General features: G+C 39.9%; 1 protein-coding gene across 1 annotated transcript in view; it reads left to right on the forward strand.

Moving 5' to 3' along the window:
- The window catches only part of lin7a (lin-7 homolog A (C. elegans)), a 38,762-nt gene continuing 23,058 nt past the window's right edge, over positions 1-15,704 (forward strand). Inside the window, exon 1 of the mRNA XM_080050721.1 lies at positions 1-45. Within this exon, the coding sequence (XP_079906847.1) occupies positions 9-45 (37 nt within the window). The 5' untranslated portion in view covers positions 1-8. The remainder of the gene's footprint in view (positions 46-15,704) is intronic.

A 15,704-nucleotide genomic window follows, 5' to 3' on the forward strand; every position in this document is an offset into this window, starting at 1 on the left:
CAGCAGTCATGGCGACAGTGGTCCAACCGCTCTATCTGGATCGAGGTAAGGCGCTCTCGCAGCTTTTGCAATTTGTATCAGTGCTTGTCAATTGACTGTTTTATTTTGTTTGTTTTTTACGTTTCGAAAACTTCTACGAGGAACTGGCAATCCCGTCTGTTTGTGTCCGATTTTTAAATTTCCATGCAATGTGCTGGTTATTTCATGGCAATCTGAACCTCGCACTAGTATAAAGAGCGTGCAGGCTGTCAGCTAGTCTGTGAGCGCATCTCTCAGAATGGAGAGCGTGTTTCCTCTGTTAAAATTATTACGGAGTCCTTTCCGGGCAAAAATGCATTGATTCCCACCATTTGTTTAGCAATTTAAAAGCCCCTACAAACGCGTTCATTCAGTGCATTTAGTTTATTCCCATATATATTATGTAATCTCCTCGCTAATATTATCCAGCTCGTGTCTCTCTCTCTCTCTCTCTCTCTCTCTCTCTCTCTCTCTCTCTCTCTCTCTCTCTCTCTCTCTCTCGTGTGCTCTTCATCCGTTTTCAAAAAGCCTCAGCTACAGAAGCGCTTTTGAATGAAAATTTACCTTGTCACATAGGGAGAGAGGGACAACTTTTGTCTTTTGGAATTGGGCAGGTGCACAAGCCAGGCAGGTTGGTGACTGCATGCATAAGAATTTTCAATGGCTTTTTTGCAATTTGTTAATGATATCTTGTGATGCTTTTAACCCAGCCTATATTTTGCTAGTGCACCACAGGCAGTGTTTACTAGTGCTGAGGTAATGGCTATGTAATTATAGACCATGTGACTTAAACACATATTTGTGCATCCCCTGACCTCATTCACATGGACAGCAGCCTAATGCCTCCAGGATGGATTTTTTTTTCTTCAGATTTACCATTTGTACCGTGCTTCTATCCTACAACAAATTGGATATTTTACAAAATGCTGAAGCCCTTAGTGATATCATATAATGCCACTGGGAGATTTTAATAAGCGCAAAATGTCCTATATACAGAACAGGCTGGTGCAGCACTGACTCACATTAAATCCCCATATGCTTTCCTGTTAAAAAATCTCTATTTGAATGTGTGCTATTTTATGTTGTAGTGTCTTTAATGATTGGATGCCCCAATGTTACCACCTTACCTAAAGCTATATTGTGTAACTTTTTCACATTAATGAATGTCAGTTCCCCCCTCCCCGACACAAAATGTTTTAGTTGTTGATTCTGCTAAGAAAAAAACTTGGACGTACAGCAGAAGGAATTTAATCCATGGGCGATCACTGAAGGCTTACCTCATGTTGGTGTGCCGACAGTGTTGTTGTTGTTACTCAGAATTCCTCTTGGGGGCCAAAGAAGATACGCACTATAGCTTTAAGTACTAGCAACAAAAAAACAGGTCTTACAATCAGATCAAATGCAAATCCACTGGCGAAATGTAATATTGCACAAGACTGGCATAGGAAACGGATGTTGTCGAATTTCGAGAGAGCAGACACCTTATCTATGTCCTCTGTGCCAACAAGCAAAGCCAGCATCAGCTCCCGAATTACTTCCAAGCCACAGGAGGTGACTGACTATAAATACAACTCATCTGGTGGGAGCATAAATTATTACACTGCAGTTTAATCTGACCGGTGACACTTGTTATGGGGAATCCAAAGTAATGGGACACAATGTATCATTTTTCAGCTATCAGTAATTCGATTTTTGTCTATCTGCGCTCGATTGCAATTTGTTCTTCACTGAAGCTTATTAATGCTGGTGGGCAGTCAAGCTTAACCGATGCACAATCAGCTGGCTGTACCATGCACAGATAATGAAATGAGTCTGAAGATTGCAGCAGGCAAACAGATAAACAAAACGACCCAGGCTTTTCCAATGTCTCCACTCATCCTAAAGACATATATAGAAGAGTGCTAAGCTGTACTGATAAACAGGCTTTTAAACTGCCCTATCTGATCATTTGTTGGAGCAGGGATTCAGACGTGACCTTGGCCCTGCATGCAAAGGGGGGCTGGTGATTGATATTCACATGCTTATGAATAGGACCGGTCAGGGACTGGCAGTTGTAATGCCACGCAGGCCCAGCCCCCTTTACAGATGCTTTACTCATGTCAATGCTTGTGCATGAAGGGTGGTAGGATGGCCTAGAGGAAGAGGGGCCAACCAGTAGCCATGAGGTCGCTGGTTCGATCCCAGGCACTGGACAGGAGGGTGTTATTTCTAATACAAGTGGTGGCTGGTATTACATGTACGGTGCCCATCATCTATTGTGTCCTTGAGCAGGCTGACCCTGCGCTCTGACCCCCTCCGAAGTGTGGTAACTTGAGAGGGGATGTGCGAAAAGACAAATTTGTAAATTGACTAAATAAAGAGAACTTAACTTAACTTATGAACTCATTCCCATGAAGGGGGCTACATGATGGACGGACACTTTCTGCAATATTTTGGTGGGCCCTAGAAAGCTTTCCTACTTTCCCCCTCTTATAGGCGACCCTGACGCTATACTCTTTATACGAGCAATAGTAATGATAGTTTCACACAGGAGCTGTCAGAGAGAGAGAGAGAGACTGAGAGAGAGAGGCAACATTACAGGCTCTCTTTTTTTTTTAGCTGCTGCCATTTTTTTTCAGAGAAAACATTATAATGGCTAATGGGAAGCTAGTTCCGTCTTGTGAGTCGTGAGTGTGTGGAGCGCATGTGGGGAGGAAATTCAGACAGAAATGTTCATTTCCAGAGCTCCCCCTCGGCTTGTTGGCTCTCAGCAGGATGAAAGGATCTTACAACACACCGGCCTTCCTGTTATTGTCGGCGCCGGAAACCGACTGCGATAAGCAAAGCCACCAACTCCCTGTCAAGAACAATGGATTGGAAGCTGCCTGAATAATTCATAAAACTCCCTGTAGAGCCCATGGCATTTAATGACAAGAAGCAGTCCCACAAAATGATGACCTTTTGTGATATGATGCAGTGAAGAGCAGAGGTCAAAGTGGGTGGGTGGATCTCTCAACTAATTTAGTCTGAAACTTGAATGACTGGCTCTAGTTCCGGTAAGGACCCCTCTGCCAAAATGGATATTGGTTGTGTGCAGTATTTGCAAATTGAAGAAAACAAATGGTAGCACCGGCAAGCAATTTCTATCAAAAAATGCTAACATTAGCCAATTAGCCACTACTAACACAAAGTGAAGCATAGGCGGATTGGCTTCAGCTGTCTTTAGCTCTGCAGTTTTGTCTCATAAACCAAAATATTAGACATTTCCAACCCAATGATACGGCTAAATAGTACCAACATTCATAGCAATCCATCCAGTCAAGTCGTGATCACCAAAGTGGTGGACCGACAAACTGATCAGCAGTGCAAAACAACGCTGCTAAAATCTGAATTTAGATGGAAATTTGGAGCCCTTGAGGAGAACTGACTGAATGTGAATAGAACTATGACCTATAATCAATTATGACTATTATACTCTAAATCTGTATATCCACATCCCATAAATAACTGTGGTGATTAAAAGAAAACTGAACTGTCACACACTTATCAAGCAAACTTTGATGTTGAAAGATTTACATCATCTACAGTACTTCTGCTTCAGCTGGATAGGCCTACTTCCTCCATTTTCACCAGAATGACCTTGGATAACCCCAAAACACAGCTGTTTGTTATACAGGACGAGCGAGAGAGGAGTACCTTAGGAAAGACTTGATAGAAATAGATGTTTGGGGACAGTTGTGTTGTTGTGCTCCTTAAACAGAAGGCAACATCTTGTTGCTGCATCACACTGTGGTCCACAGACGCTCATCTCGGTGTTTTTCTACAGCGCATTCCTCCCTGTGAAGCTGTTTGCTTCTAAATAGCAACTCTAGGAAGAACCTCCCTTACTTCCTCTAAATACGTGCTGTTTTTGTTTGTTTGTTTTCTTCACTATGTGGCAAGGTCTGGTGAAGTAAACACATTCTGTACAGTTTATAACCTCCTGTTTTAATAGGCCAAGAGGAATAACTGTTGCACTTTGCTGCTCCAGGCATTGGGTTGCCTGTGGGAGGGAGGGACGGAGAGAGAGAGAGAGAGAGAGAGAGAGAGAGAGAGAGAGAGAGAGAGAGATCATGGTGAGTTCACTGATTTGAGGCCAGGTCCTTATTCCCATCACATGCTCGCAGTCACTCCAGCGATTTGAAGGATTAAAAGGGTGCGCTTGACATGCTGACGTCACTCATAGCCGGTTATATTTCTACTCCTTTTATTATAGGAATAAAAAAGTTGTTCTGATTTATTGCCTTGGAGGTTACACTGTCCGGTGATTAGTAGGGATGAAGACAACAATAAGCACTATGTTTTTTTTCTCGTCGCTGGCTTTTTGCAGGAGCCATTAGCCCTCAAGAAGTGATTTATCTGTCATGCTTTGAGGGGATGGTCGTAGTGGGGCGAATTATAGCTAATTCTCTTGGCGAGGGGACAGGACTTGTTTGGTGAAAACCCTGTCGTCCCATATTATTCATTCAGACGGTGATTATTACAGTTTTTTATGGCCCGAAATAAGCAGCAGAGTTGCCAAGGGCACCAAGGACACCCATAGGTCAAAGCAGCAGTGGCAGATGGCAATGCCTTCTCAGCGCGTGTTTATTCTAGCATGGCAGCGTTGCATCCAGACAGCATCTCACAGGGTTCAGAAGGTAGGAGTGGAGAGAGAGGTCATTTCAGTATGATTGAGATATATTTATTTATTTAAAGCCATAGTGTGTAACTTTTTTCATTTAAATGAAAGTCGGTTACATTCGAGCCATCACCGAATGAGTTGACACAAAGTTGATTAAGCCTATCAGCTCCACAAAACTATCTCTGTAATTCTCATGGCAGCGTTTACACACTGGTGTCACCCCCAAACACTGGTGCAGGAGCTCAGAAAAATCCAAAGAAGCGCCCAAGAAATATTTCAGTTGTTGATAAAACCTGGACGTACAGCAGAAGGAATGAAATCCATGCGCGAACACCAAAGGCTTACCTCATGTAGATGCGCCGCAAGAGTGTTGTTGTAATTACTCAAAATTCCTCATGGGGGCAAATAGGTACAGTGCATATTGATGAACATTTGTGTAATATGCAAGATTATAACCAGTGGCTAATTTACATCTATAGTTCTTTTGGCAGGTTGATGTTACAGTTTTTCTCAGTCGCTTTGGTGCTTTTCTCACATCACTATTAACATTTGCATAGCAGTTAGTGCATTTCTCAAAACAATTAGTGCAAACTGCAAAACCTAGTGGATAACCTGCAAAAGTACGTCGCTTGCTCAAAATGGATAGTCTAGCAAGTATTCATGTCAATGAAACTGCCAGTGTCATCAAAATGAGAAGTCTTGACACCATCGTTTATGAACAAGATAGTCAAATGGCTTTGTCATGTTTTCATTATAACAGTTTATTCTCTCAGTGTTTTCCGATGCAAAAAAAAGGTCAGAACTCGGTGACACTACCTGAAAATGCTCAAGACAGCACTATACACTACTTGTACAGCCATTTGAAAACTACAGTAAAGTTACACATTGCTGTAGTTAGGGGAGTAAGTGAGTACAAGACACTGAATACGTATGTTTCACATTTTTACTGTATATGCTCTTTGCAATTCTACAGCATTGTGCAAAAGAAAAATACACTTCAGTCATTTATTTAGAACAAACATAAAAAATCACCCTTTTGGTAGAGCTGTGCACAAATGTGAACAATATAACAGGACATATTGTAACTGAACATATATAGGTAAATCATTCTGGCACATCCAGACGTTCCTGTCCGTCTGGCCACATATTTCATCTACATCACAACGGATATTATCCCTTGCAATGCAGCGAGGAAAGTCATTGGTTACAACTAATGCTTCACACACCTCCTCGTGAGTGAAAGCTGAAGTCCACCTGAGAGCAATTTTTAAATTTAGGACACATTTCCAGGAAAAAATTATAAAGAAAGGTATAAAATTTGCTTGACAGAATTTGATTTTGAACTAGTTCAGCAATTTTGTATGTAATGACTCAAGCAATGAAATGAAGACTATTAGTTTTATTGGGAACGACTATTCAGCATCCATAAGCATAGTTAATTTTGACTGACATGACATAAGCAAATGACAATGTTATAAAACAGCAGAGAATTGTATGAAAGCAACTGATACATGTCCAAAACCATTTGAAATTTGTTCAGAAGAAGGAGAAATTGCTACTATGATGTGCTCAAATGACTAAATGTTGTGGAGGTTGAACTAATAGTTATGATAATTTTCATTCTGATCTGAGAAAAGCACCAAAGCAACTGAGAAAAACTATAAAAATATAAAAGTTAAAACAACATATCACAAACCCAATCAATCAATAAGAAATATAGCAGTAAGAGAGTGCAATAAACAAACAGACAAGCAATAAACAATATTGCTCACGACAAACCCGAAATTAGGGGACCATGGAAATCGGTGTTAAGTGCTAAAGTGCCTAAGTGTGAAGGTATCAAAAGGGCTGGTTTACGTAATTGCACATCTTCCTATTGCAAAGGTTTATAAAGTGCAGATGGATGGATGGATGGATGGATGGATGGATGGATGGATGGATGGATGGATGGATGGATGGATGGATGGATGGATGGATGGATGGATGGATAGATAGATAGATAGATAGATAGATAGATAGATAGATAGATAGATAGATAGATAGATAGATAGATAGATAGATAGATAGATAGATAGATAGATAGATAGATAGATAGATAGATAGATAGATAGATAGATAGATAGATAGATAGATAGATAGATAGATAGATAGATAGATAGATAGATAGATAGATAGATAGATAGATTTGCAGTTTTGCCGGACTGACACTTCCAAGAACTGAAAATGAATTACACTCAGTGCTGCCACTGTTATACATTGACTAATTATATCAGAAAACTGGAGCGTTGCCTGGCTCCAAAGCGTCCCCACAACAATGTTGTTGAGCCTTGTGGAGCGTTGAAGCCTTCAGTACATGTCACTGTGGCTTTGTTCGGCTTTGTGCCTTTTCCTCTAATAGGCGATTGATGAGTATGACCTTTTTAATTCACAGTCTGGTGTTTGAAGAGCCCGGGGGAATGGGTTTCTTGCGGGGTACTGCGTCATTTATACCATTATTTTGTCTTTTCTTGCATTGAATTATTCTCTTCTTACAAAACAGATTGAACTTTAAGAGACCTTTTGTGTACATTATGTGGACAGGGTGCTGAGGTAAGCATGGGTTTCTCTTTGATTAAATTACTTAAAGGTCTTGTAAACCCAAATCCACACAATCCCTCTAGCTGTAATTTGGGGAGTTGGTGGCATGATAGTAAGCATCTGCAAAGAGTTATGCATATTTATCAATCTAAATATAAAGATATTTTCATTTGAGTTTAACAAACTTTACAAAAAAATAGCTTTAGATGAGGTGGGATATGCTTTGGTTCTTGACACAATAAGTATGTTGAACTAATCACGACAGTTGATATGTCCACGGCAACACAGGCCCCTCAAACGGTCTAAGTTTTATATGTATGAAGTTTTATTGCTTATTGTTTATCCATCCATCTTATAGCTTTGATATCATATATTGATTTTCTCTCTTTGAAACCACGATTTCCAGAGGCTTTAATATATTGCTCATCATCATGGGTTACTTCGAGCTAATGGGTGAGAATGAGATCTAACTATTCAATACGTGAACTGTTGGCTAAGCGTGTTCGCCACAGAATCACTCATATTATTTATTATTTGACATTTCTAGTTAGTTATAAACACACAATTTTTGAAGGAAAACGGCTCCTTTGAATTAATTTGTATGTATTTCTACCTTAAATGGTACAAAAAGCTTTTTCTACAGCGAGAGAGGGTTAGAGGCCGGGTAACCTGTTGCATTAATGCTGTATATAAATTGCTGTAATGGCTAAGAGATTAATATTTTTTTCTGAGAAATACAGAAAACATTACTGACTGCCCTTTTTACTCCGAACACAACATTTCCTGTAAATGCATTATATGTTCTGGTGTTTTCATGCCAGTGTACGTGGAGAAGTGTGTATTTCTATCCCATTTATTGGACAGTATATTTCTCGCTGTTGCTGAAATGGACAATTTGAAATGGTTGGGCTTCGGGAGATTCACACTACAAAAAGATTTCCCCCCCCCCCCTTGATACAATAACAAAAACACAGTGAAAGAAAGCGAACTAGATCATACGTGCAAGATTTTCAGATTCATATTAAATTGTCCAAATTTATTAGTATATCTCTTTCTGTTGACTAATCTTTTAATAGAAAAATCCAATTAACAGTCAACCTCTTACTCCCAGCTGTGCTGAAGTGCTGCCTTCAAATTGATTTTGAGGAGGTCTTGTTTGGACAGGGGAAGTCAAGTACTGTGTATGTTTGGCATTCAAGTAATTCAAGTCGCAGACGCACACTGTTGCCAGGCGACTGACAACACAAACGGATGTTGTCATGTTTTCCTGTGTCAAAAGATGATAAATGGTGCATTTCAACGTCAGCGGTAGAAAAACAAAACAGGATGTCGTCAGTGTACATCATCACTCATGACACTAATCAATTACTTCCCACTCTTGCTTGCGAACACAATGTAAACACAATCCCACTTGAAGACACCGTAAGGCCCCTGAAACTTCATGCATCCGTTCACAATCTTTGCAGTTTGATGTTAAAAGGAGAAAATTGATTTTGTATGGATCTTCTTCCAAAATGAAACAGTCTCTTTTAATAGTTTTTTTTTAAATTCTGTTTGAAGCACTAGAACACCTTAAACTGAATGTATGAGAGAGCACAAAAGTAGAGGTTGGAGCCAGCAGTAAAATCTGTAGGATATATCATGCGATTTGAAAAGAAAAGGGCTATGTTTAGGGACTTTAATGCTACATTTAATGTTGGTGGTGTTTTGGGAAGGTATAAACACTGTGGTTCCTTCATCAAAGAACAATTGAAACTTTGTTCGAGGAAGGTATAAGTGAACTCTTGACACTCACGTAATTAAAAAACTTGCATTAAACTCATTAAACTTAGCTAGTTTAATCAGTGTGTATCAATAATGAGAATATCCTCATCCCAAGTGTAGCAGAGTTAAATTAACTGCTGACAAGATATCCGCTGGTTTCATCACTCTGGTTAATAATGGCAGCATTGCATTACACTGCAACTGAAGTTTTGAGGTAGAATGCACGCAAGGTATTTTGACTGGTATTATCTCCTCAAAGATTTCAAAAGTTAAAATATTTTTTTTAAATAATTTGCACTTTGCAATATCCTGATGTATTTTTCTAAGCTTTTTTGTGGCAGTTAATGAGCGAGAAAGATAACACTTTTTTTTTCTTGTGTCATGATCTTTAAAAATATCCTCATCTAGCATCAGCTCCCCCAGCTCTCGACTTCCATCGGAGAAGAATCTGTCAGATGACACATCCAGATTGACCTAATTGCATACCGTCTGGTTGCTTAAGAGAAATGCTAAATTTGGAATAGTTGGTGTTGTCAGCGTGGAAGTTGAGCGTATATTTTTCATTAATGGAGGGATGGGGGGGGGGGGGTGTACAGATGTACAGATCTGGACCTGCTGAATGCCCTAAAGCACAGAACTGTGAGATAGAGATACAGGGCAGTAAAGCACTTGAGGGTGGAACTTGATTTCCCTTAACGGCATTTTCAGTGAAAAAGGGGATTTGGTCTGGATTACTATGAAGTGTAGAGGTGGCTCATACAGTATGTTCAAAAAAAATTCACCTGTGTTGCTGATGTAAAAAAGATGCAAATGCACAACATAGGCAAACATGTAGGGGAAAAGCAAAGTCTGCAATGTCCATGGTTGGAAATATGCAAAATGATAAAAGGGCCAGGAATGAAGGCAGAGATGGAACAGCAGACCCTGGGATGATATGAGAATAATGATGTTGCACATTAATAACGGAGGTTATCAGAGGTCATCCAAAATGTCGATCATGGTGATGATGATGGTGACACGGAATTCAATCAATCAATCAATCGATCAAAATCTATTTAAATAAAAGCGTCATAGGACTGTACAAAATACAAATGTCAACACAACTCAACAAACCATATAAACAAATAGAAATGACTTCATAGTAAGCATAAAAGGGCATAGGACATAAAAAGTGCCATATTATAAAATCCATATGCAAGTGCATGTAAAACTAAGCATAAAAAAGGATACTCACAGTGACTTAATCTATTTTGGGTAACCGTTAGTGTAGTAGTATTCAGTAATAAACGGCTGACTTTTGTATTCACATTTTACATTATTTCATTTATTTCTTCACACAACATTTTGATTTGTACATAGAAGTACCTTGAATACAGCAGCAGTGAAGTTATACATGGCTTAAAAATACTTATTATAATCTAGGACATGTTGTAGAAGTGTTCATGCGTGTCGTTTCTTTGCATAGCAGAGTTGGTTAGTCATTGGTGTGTTTTTAATTTCATGCATTACCCTCCAGCTGAAGTTATTAATAGACACACACATGCATAGTGCATATAGCAGGTTCCCCAACGTGGGTGTTATCTCCAACTGTGCTACATTTGTTTTTTCGCAGTAGGCCTCTTCTTCCAATCTCAATGTATAACATGAGATTATTGTTGGTCTTTCACCGTGGTTATGTCAGTGTTATCAAAGTAGTATAATTTTTTATTTCTACCTCTGACTGCTAAACTGTTACCGTAGGTCGTGTAATGTGTCAATTCGCCGCACATGTGATTCAGGAATTTTCTTTCCTTTCAACGTTCAGATTGAACTGCGTGCAATCCCCCCCCCCCCCCCCCCGCAGTCATCTGAACTGCTTGGTCATGGAACACAATGACCCTTCCTTCAATGGCTTCAATGGCAAATTTTCAGCTACATTCAGCATGCAGAGCAGTGGTATATTGATCTTGTGAGACATATTCTGCGTTGTTCATTTGAGTTATGAAGACGATAAACAACAGGGATATTTCTTTTATGTTAATATCTGCACACCATTATGTCCTACATAAAATCCAGCAGTCAAGTGCTGGTTTATCAGACCAGTTATCAGGCAACATTTAAATCAAGCTTTGATTTTGTTTACAGATGTAACACAGCGATATCTCCTGTGTAAATGAAAAACAGTGCGACAACGAAGGAGAAAACATCTTTTGCCGACATCATTTCTGTGTTAGATAAGATTTCACTGGAAGCAGAGATTGGAAAATGTGCCAGCAGACATCTCATTTCCTCTGATCTGCTCAGTGTGAACCAGAAAAGTATATTATTACCACATATTACCTTTGTGTGTGTGCGTGTGTGTGTATGTGTGTGTGTGTGCGTGCGTGCGTGCGTGTGTGTGTGTGTGTGTGTCTGCAATCACATTGTGTGTGTGTCCCTATGCTTTTACATTGGGGTAAAACTGCAAAGAGACACGTCATGCAATTCAGGTTACATCGGAAGAGCTAATTGAATTCAAACTACCCCTCTCCTCTGTTTGATGCTGTAAGTTCAAAACATTTTGAATCACCCTAATTCAACTTAGAAAGATTTTATCAGGAAATGGGCAGCCATCACTTTTCATCTGAGAGATGAAAGCACCCGAAGAAATGTGTGCAATTTCAATGTTTTGAAGAAGGTTCCAAACGCCTATACTCCGGGTGCTTTTGATGTGGATAGAGAAAATGGTGCTAATGAGCATGTCAAGGCAAATAACGTCTGAGAGAAAAGAAAGGAAAAAAAATCTCATCTAGGTGGCCCCTTGACTTCTGCGTAATGAGAAAGAAATGCTCATAAAGCTCTCAGACTGATGCACTCACTGCTTGGAAGTACCAGCTCATTACAAGTTATTCAGACTTGTTTTGTCTATTAGTTGGGGAAGAAAATCAGCACTTTAATATAGTGGATTTGATGTGATAGTTTTAAGTCCATCTGAAATACATCAATGAGCCCTAATTGTTTAAAAAAAAGATATGTAAAAAGTCTGCCATTGTTGTTTGTTATTGCATTATCTGTTCAAGAGTGGAGAGCTTAAGTTAAGTTACTTTATTAGTCAATGGTTGGGAAATTTGTCTTTTCGCATATCCCCTCTCATGTTACCACACTTCAGAGGGGTCAGAGCGCAGGGTCAGCCATAGTACAGCGCCCCTGGAGCAGTTTTGGGGTAAAGTGTCTTGCTCAAGGACACAATGGTAGAGATGGTGGGCACCGTAGACGTAATACCAGCCACTCCTAGTTTGTTTTACAACTAACACCCTCATGTCCGGTGCCGTGGATCAAACCAGTGACCTCATGGTAACTTGTCAGCCACCTTTCCTCTAGGCCATCCTACCCACCATTGGTAGGCGTAGGAACAGTAACTATAGGGTGGGGCTAAGTGCGAAAGGTCATTTGGGGACAATAAGAAAGGTGCACAGGTGTGTGTGTGTGTGTGTGTGTGTGTGTGTGTGTGTGTGTGTGTGTGTGTGTGTGTGTGTGTCTGTGCGTGTGCATGTGCAAGGATGTGGAATGACAAAATACAACAGAAAAAATGTGTAACAACAAAGCCATGACAGTTATATAACTAAAATACGTGTGTCCATTTTTATATGAGATTCTGAGTAGAGTTTGATTAAGGGTTGATTAGCGTCATTCTGACATGGCCCCTCCATCGCCATGCTTTGGTCTGCCAATACAACCCTCAGTGGACTTGTTCTTGCGAAGCCGTTACCTGCAATTTTCAAGCAGATCGATATAATCCTCTGTGCTTTATTACAAGGCGCTTGAAAAGAGAAACTGGCATTGGATTTCTGTGAGCCAGCCAGCCGTGCTCATTGTGTTCATATGTAGCCCTAGTACGGAGGAGAAACACAATAAAGGGGGTAACATCTTATCGGGCTTCACACTTCCTTATTACGGCCTTACACAGTATTCACACAGTCAGAGCTACAGATTAGCTCTTTTGCTTGGCTCCCACACATCTGAAACACAGTAAGCACTCTTTTTTCTGACGCCTGCTTTATTGAGCTATACTCCCACAATTCCATATCTGTGTGTGTGTGTGTGTGTGTGTGTGCGTGCGTGCGTGCGTGCGTGCGTGTGTGTGTGTGTGTGTGTGTGCTTGCGCATGTGTCATGCCTCTATGCACAGTTGGATCCCTGTTTACTGTGAAAAAGAGACACTGGAACAGCCAGCTATTATGACAGTGTAGAAAAATTGATTTGTCAATGTGTATTTACTTACTGCTTGTAATGGTGACACTAAGTATGGTATATATTATCATTTGAATGTATTGTATAGGATGAACTGAGGCCATTCAGGACAAATGTGCCTAGGGCTGCAACAAAACAATTATTATCTGATTGATTTGTCATAGTCCCAGAGACCCAAGGTCACGCCTTCACGCCTTTTTTCTGACCAATAGTTTCAAAGAAATAAACTCAATATATACAGTGATATGAATCAGAAAGAGCAAAGAATATTTGAGAAGCCTTGTTTACATAGGTGTGTGTGGGAGATGTGCCTGTTCGGTATTGATCGATCCTTGTTGTGCAACCAAGCCTGGTTGGTACTGTGGAAAAAAGAGGATGTTGTTTTTGCTTGGTGAGGTGCCGTGAATTTAAAACATCCGTCTATAGCTGTCAGTCAGATAAGGTTTGGATGTTCTTGGTAGGTAGAAAATAATGTTCAACTAAATAACTACATAAAGTGTGAAATTGATCGAAATAAGATACATTTAAGAAACTAACTTTACCATATATTAATTCAATTCAATTTATCAATGGATGAAATGAGTGTATGTCATTTAAAAGGGGTTGCATATCGTTACATATCCATGGAGATTTATCCCCTGACACTGCAGCTCCAGAGAGTGTAGCATCTTTCAACTAATTGTTTCTGTTTCATGGCCCACAAACTTTACAGTTCAGTTTTACTACTGACAACATTGTTGTTGACAGTAAGCCAGCTGTCATAATGAAAATTATATTTTTAAGCCTCTGAAAGCTATAAATACACGTTCCAAGAGATGAAACACGTGTTTGTTGTGTGAAATGTTCAGATCATTTGTGCTTTTTATGTGGTTTTGAAAATGTTATATTTTGGAGTATTGAAGCAATTCAAAGTCAAGTCCCCATGCTGACATTTAAAGACTGTATTGTTGGTCACAGTCAAACCTGGTTCGTTCAGTGAGCCTTTTAATTTGAAATGCAATATTATAGACATTCTAAAGTTGAGCATCCCCAACAATATCATGTAGATGACACGTCAGATAATCAGCAGCTTAATCGATGGTGAGCCCAACCATTTGTCGCTGCCCTTATCACAAGTAACATGCAACTACAAGGCAAATCGATATATTTCTAGGTGAAAATAGGATGCGGGGAAACTCTTAAAGTTTCCACTTCCATCCTCCCTGTTTGTGTGGTCACAGGTCTCTGGACACACAGGCCGGATTAAACATGTTGTTGACCCAACGGAGACCAGTGATTGAGCACCAAATCCCTTCCCTCTCTCTCTTTCCTTAAATTATGTATTTCTATTTGGTCTGCCAGTTTCAGAGGGAAAGGAATTAATCAGCCAAGTTGGCAGGCTCATTCTGCTATAGGCTAATTATGAGGAGGGTAGAGCCCAGTAGACTTGGAGAGTCAGTCATAAGCCTCTAACTTGAGGCTTATACGGTTAAAGCCTCAGGAAACCTGGTCCAAAATAGCAAAAATTAATATATGATAACAAAGTTGGGTGTCTCAATAAGCACTTAAAAGAAACTTCTTTATTGCTGTTTATATCGCTTGACAGGACTGTGTGGGCGTGTCCGTATTAAACGGTCTCCATGGCAGCAGGTGTTGTTTTTATAGAATGTTCGGGCAGAGAACTGCCATGATTGGTTCAAAATACTTATTGTGTCATAAGAACCAGAGCACAGCCCGCCTCATCGAAACAGCATTTCTGTAAAGTTGATCAAACTCCAATATCAATATATTTTATTTGGATTGATAAATATGCCTAACTCTTTTCAGATGCTTAATATCATTCTACTCCCCAAATTACATAGTAAGAGGGATTTTAATGATTTGGGTTTACAGGGGCTTTAAGTGTAAATGCTTTGTAATGCCCGTCGGTGCCCACTCATACCAGGAAGTGTTACAGTGCATAAGAATAGCTCTGTGAATATTCTCATGCACAGAGCTAGTAGGTCAATGCAAACGATCCACGGAATGTCCCAGCTGGCCTTGACTTAGTCTATTTCCATTATCCCACCCATTGATTCGCTTCATCGCCTCTCTCGTGGCTGTGCTGTTAATGTAATTGAATGCAACTTTTTTATTTTTTTTTCTCCCACTGTCTCTTTCCCCTTGGCATGAGTACCCCAGGGTTTTTGTTCAGGATGGGCATTTGGGGGGTGACAATGCAATACACAATAATGTCAGAACACTTTTTCTGAGCTCACAACTATGCAACATTAAAGGCATGAAGTCAGTGTTATCTTATTTGCGGATTTTTACTGTTCATGTATTTGCCTATGCCTACATGTTCTGAAGCGTGAGACATTTTCCGACGTGACACGATTAAAGAACCCATAGATATGAAGAAAAAAGTAATACTTATAGTAGCCTTTTAAAATAACGCGATTATTTATCATTTATCCAAACCACGGAAACTGGTAGAAATAGGGGTTGAATTGGACTGAACTAGAAACACACTGAGA

This window comes from Ammodytes marinus (assembly GCF_949987685.1).
Source record: "Ammodytes marinus genome assembly, chromosome: 22".
NCBI classification, from domain to species: domain Eukaryota; kingdom Metazoa; phylum Chordata; class Actinopteri; order Uranoscopiformes; family Ammodytidae; genus Ammodytes; species Ammodytes marinus.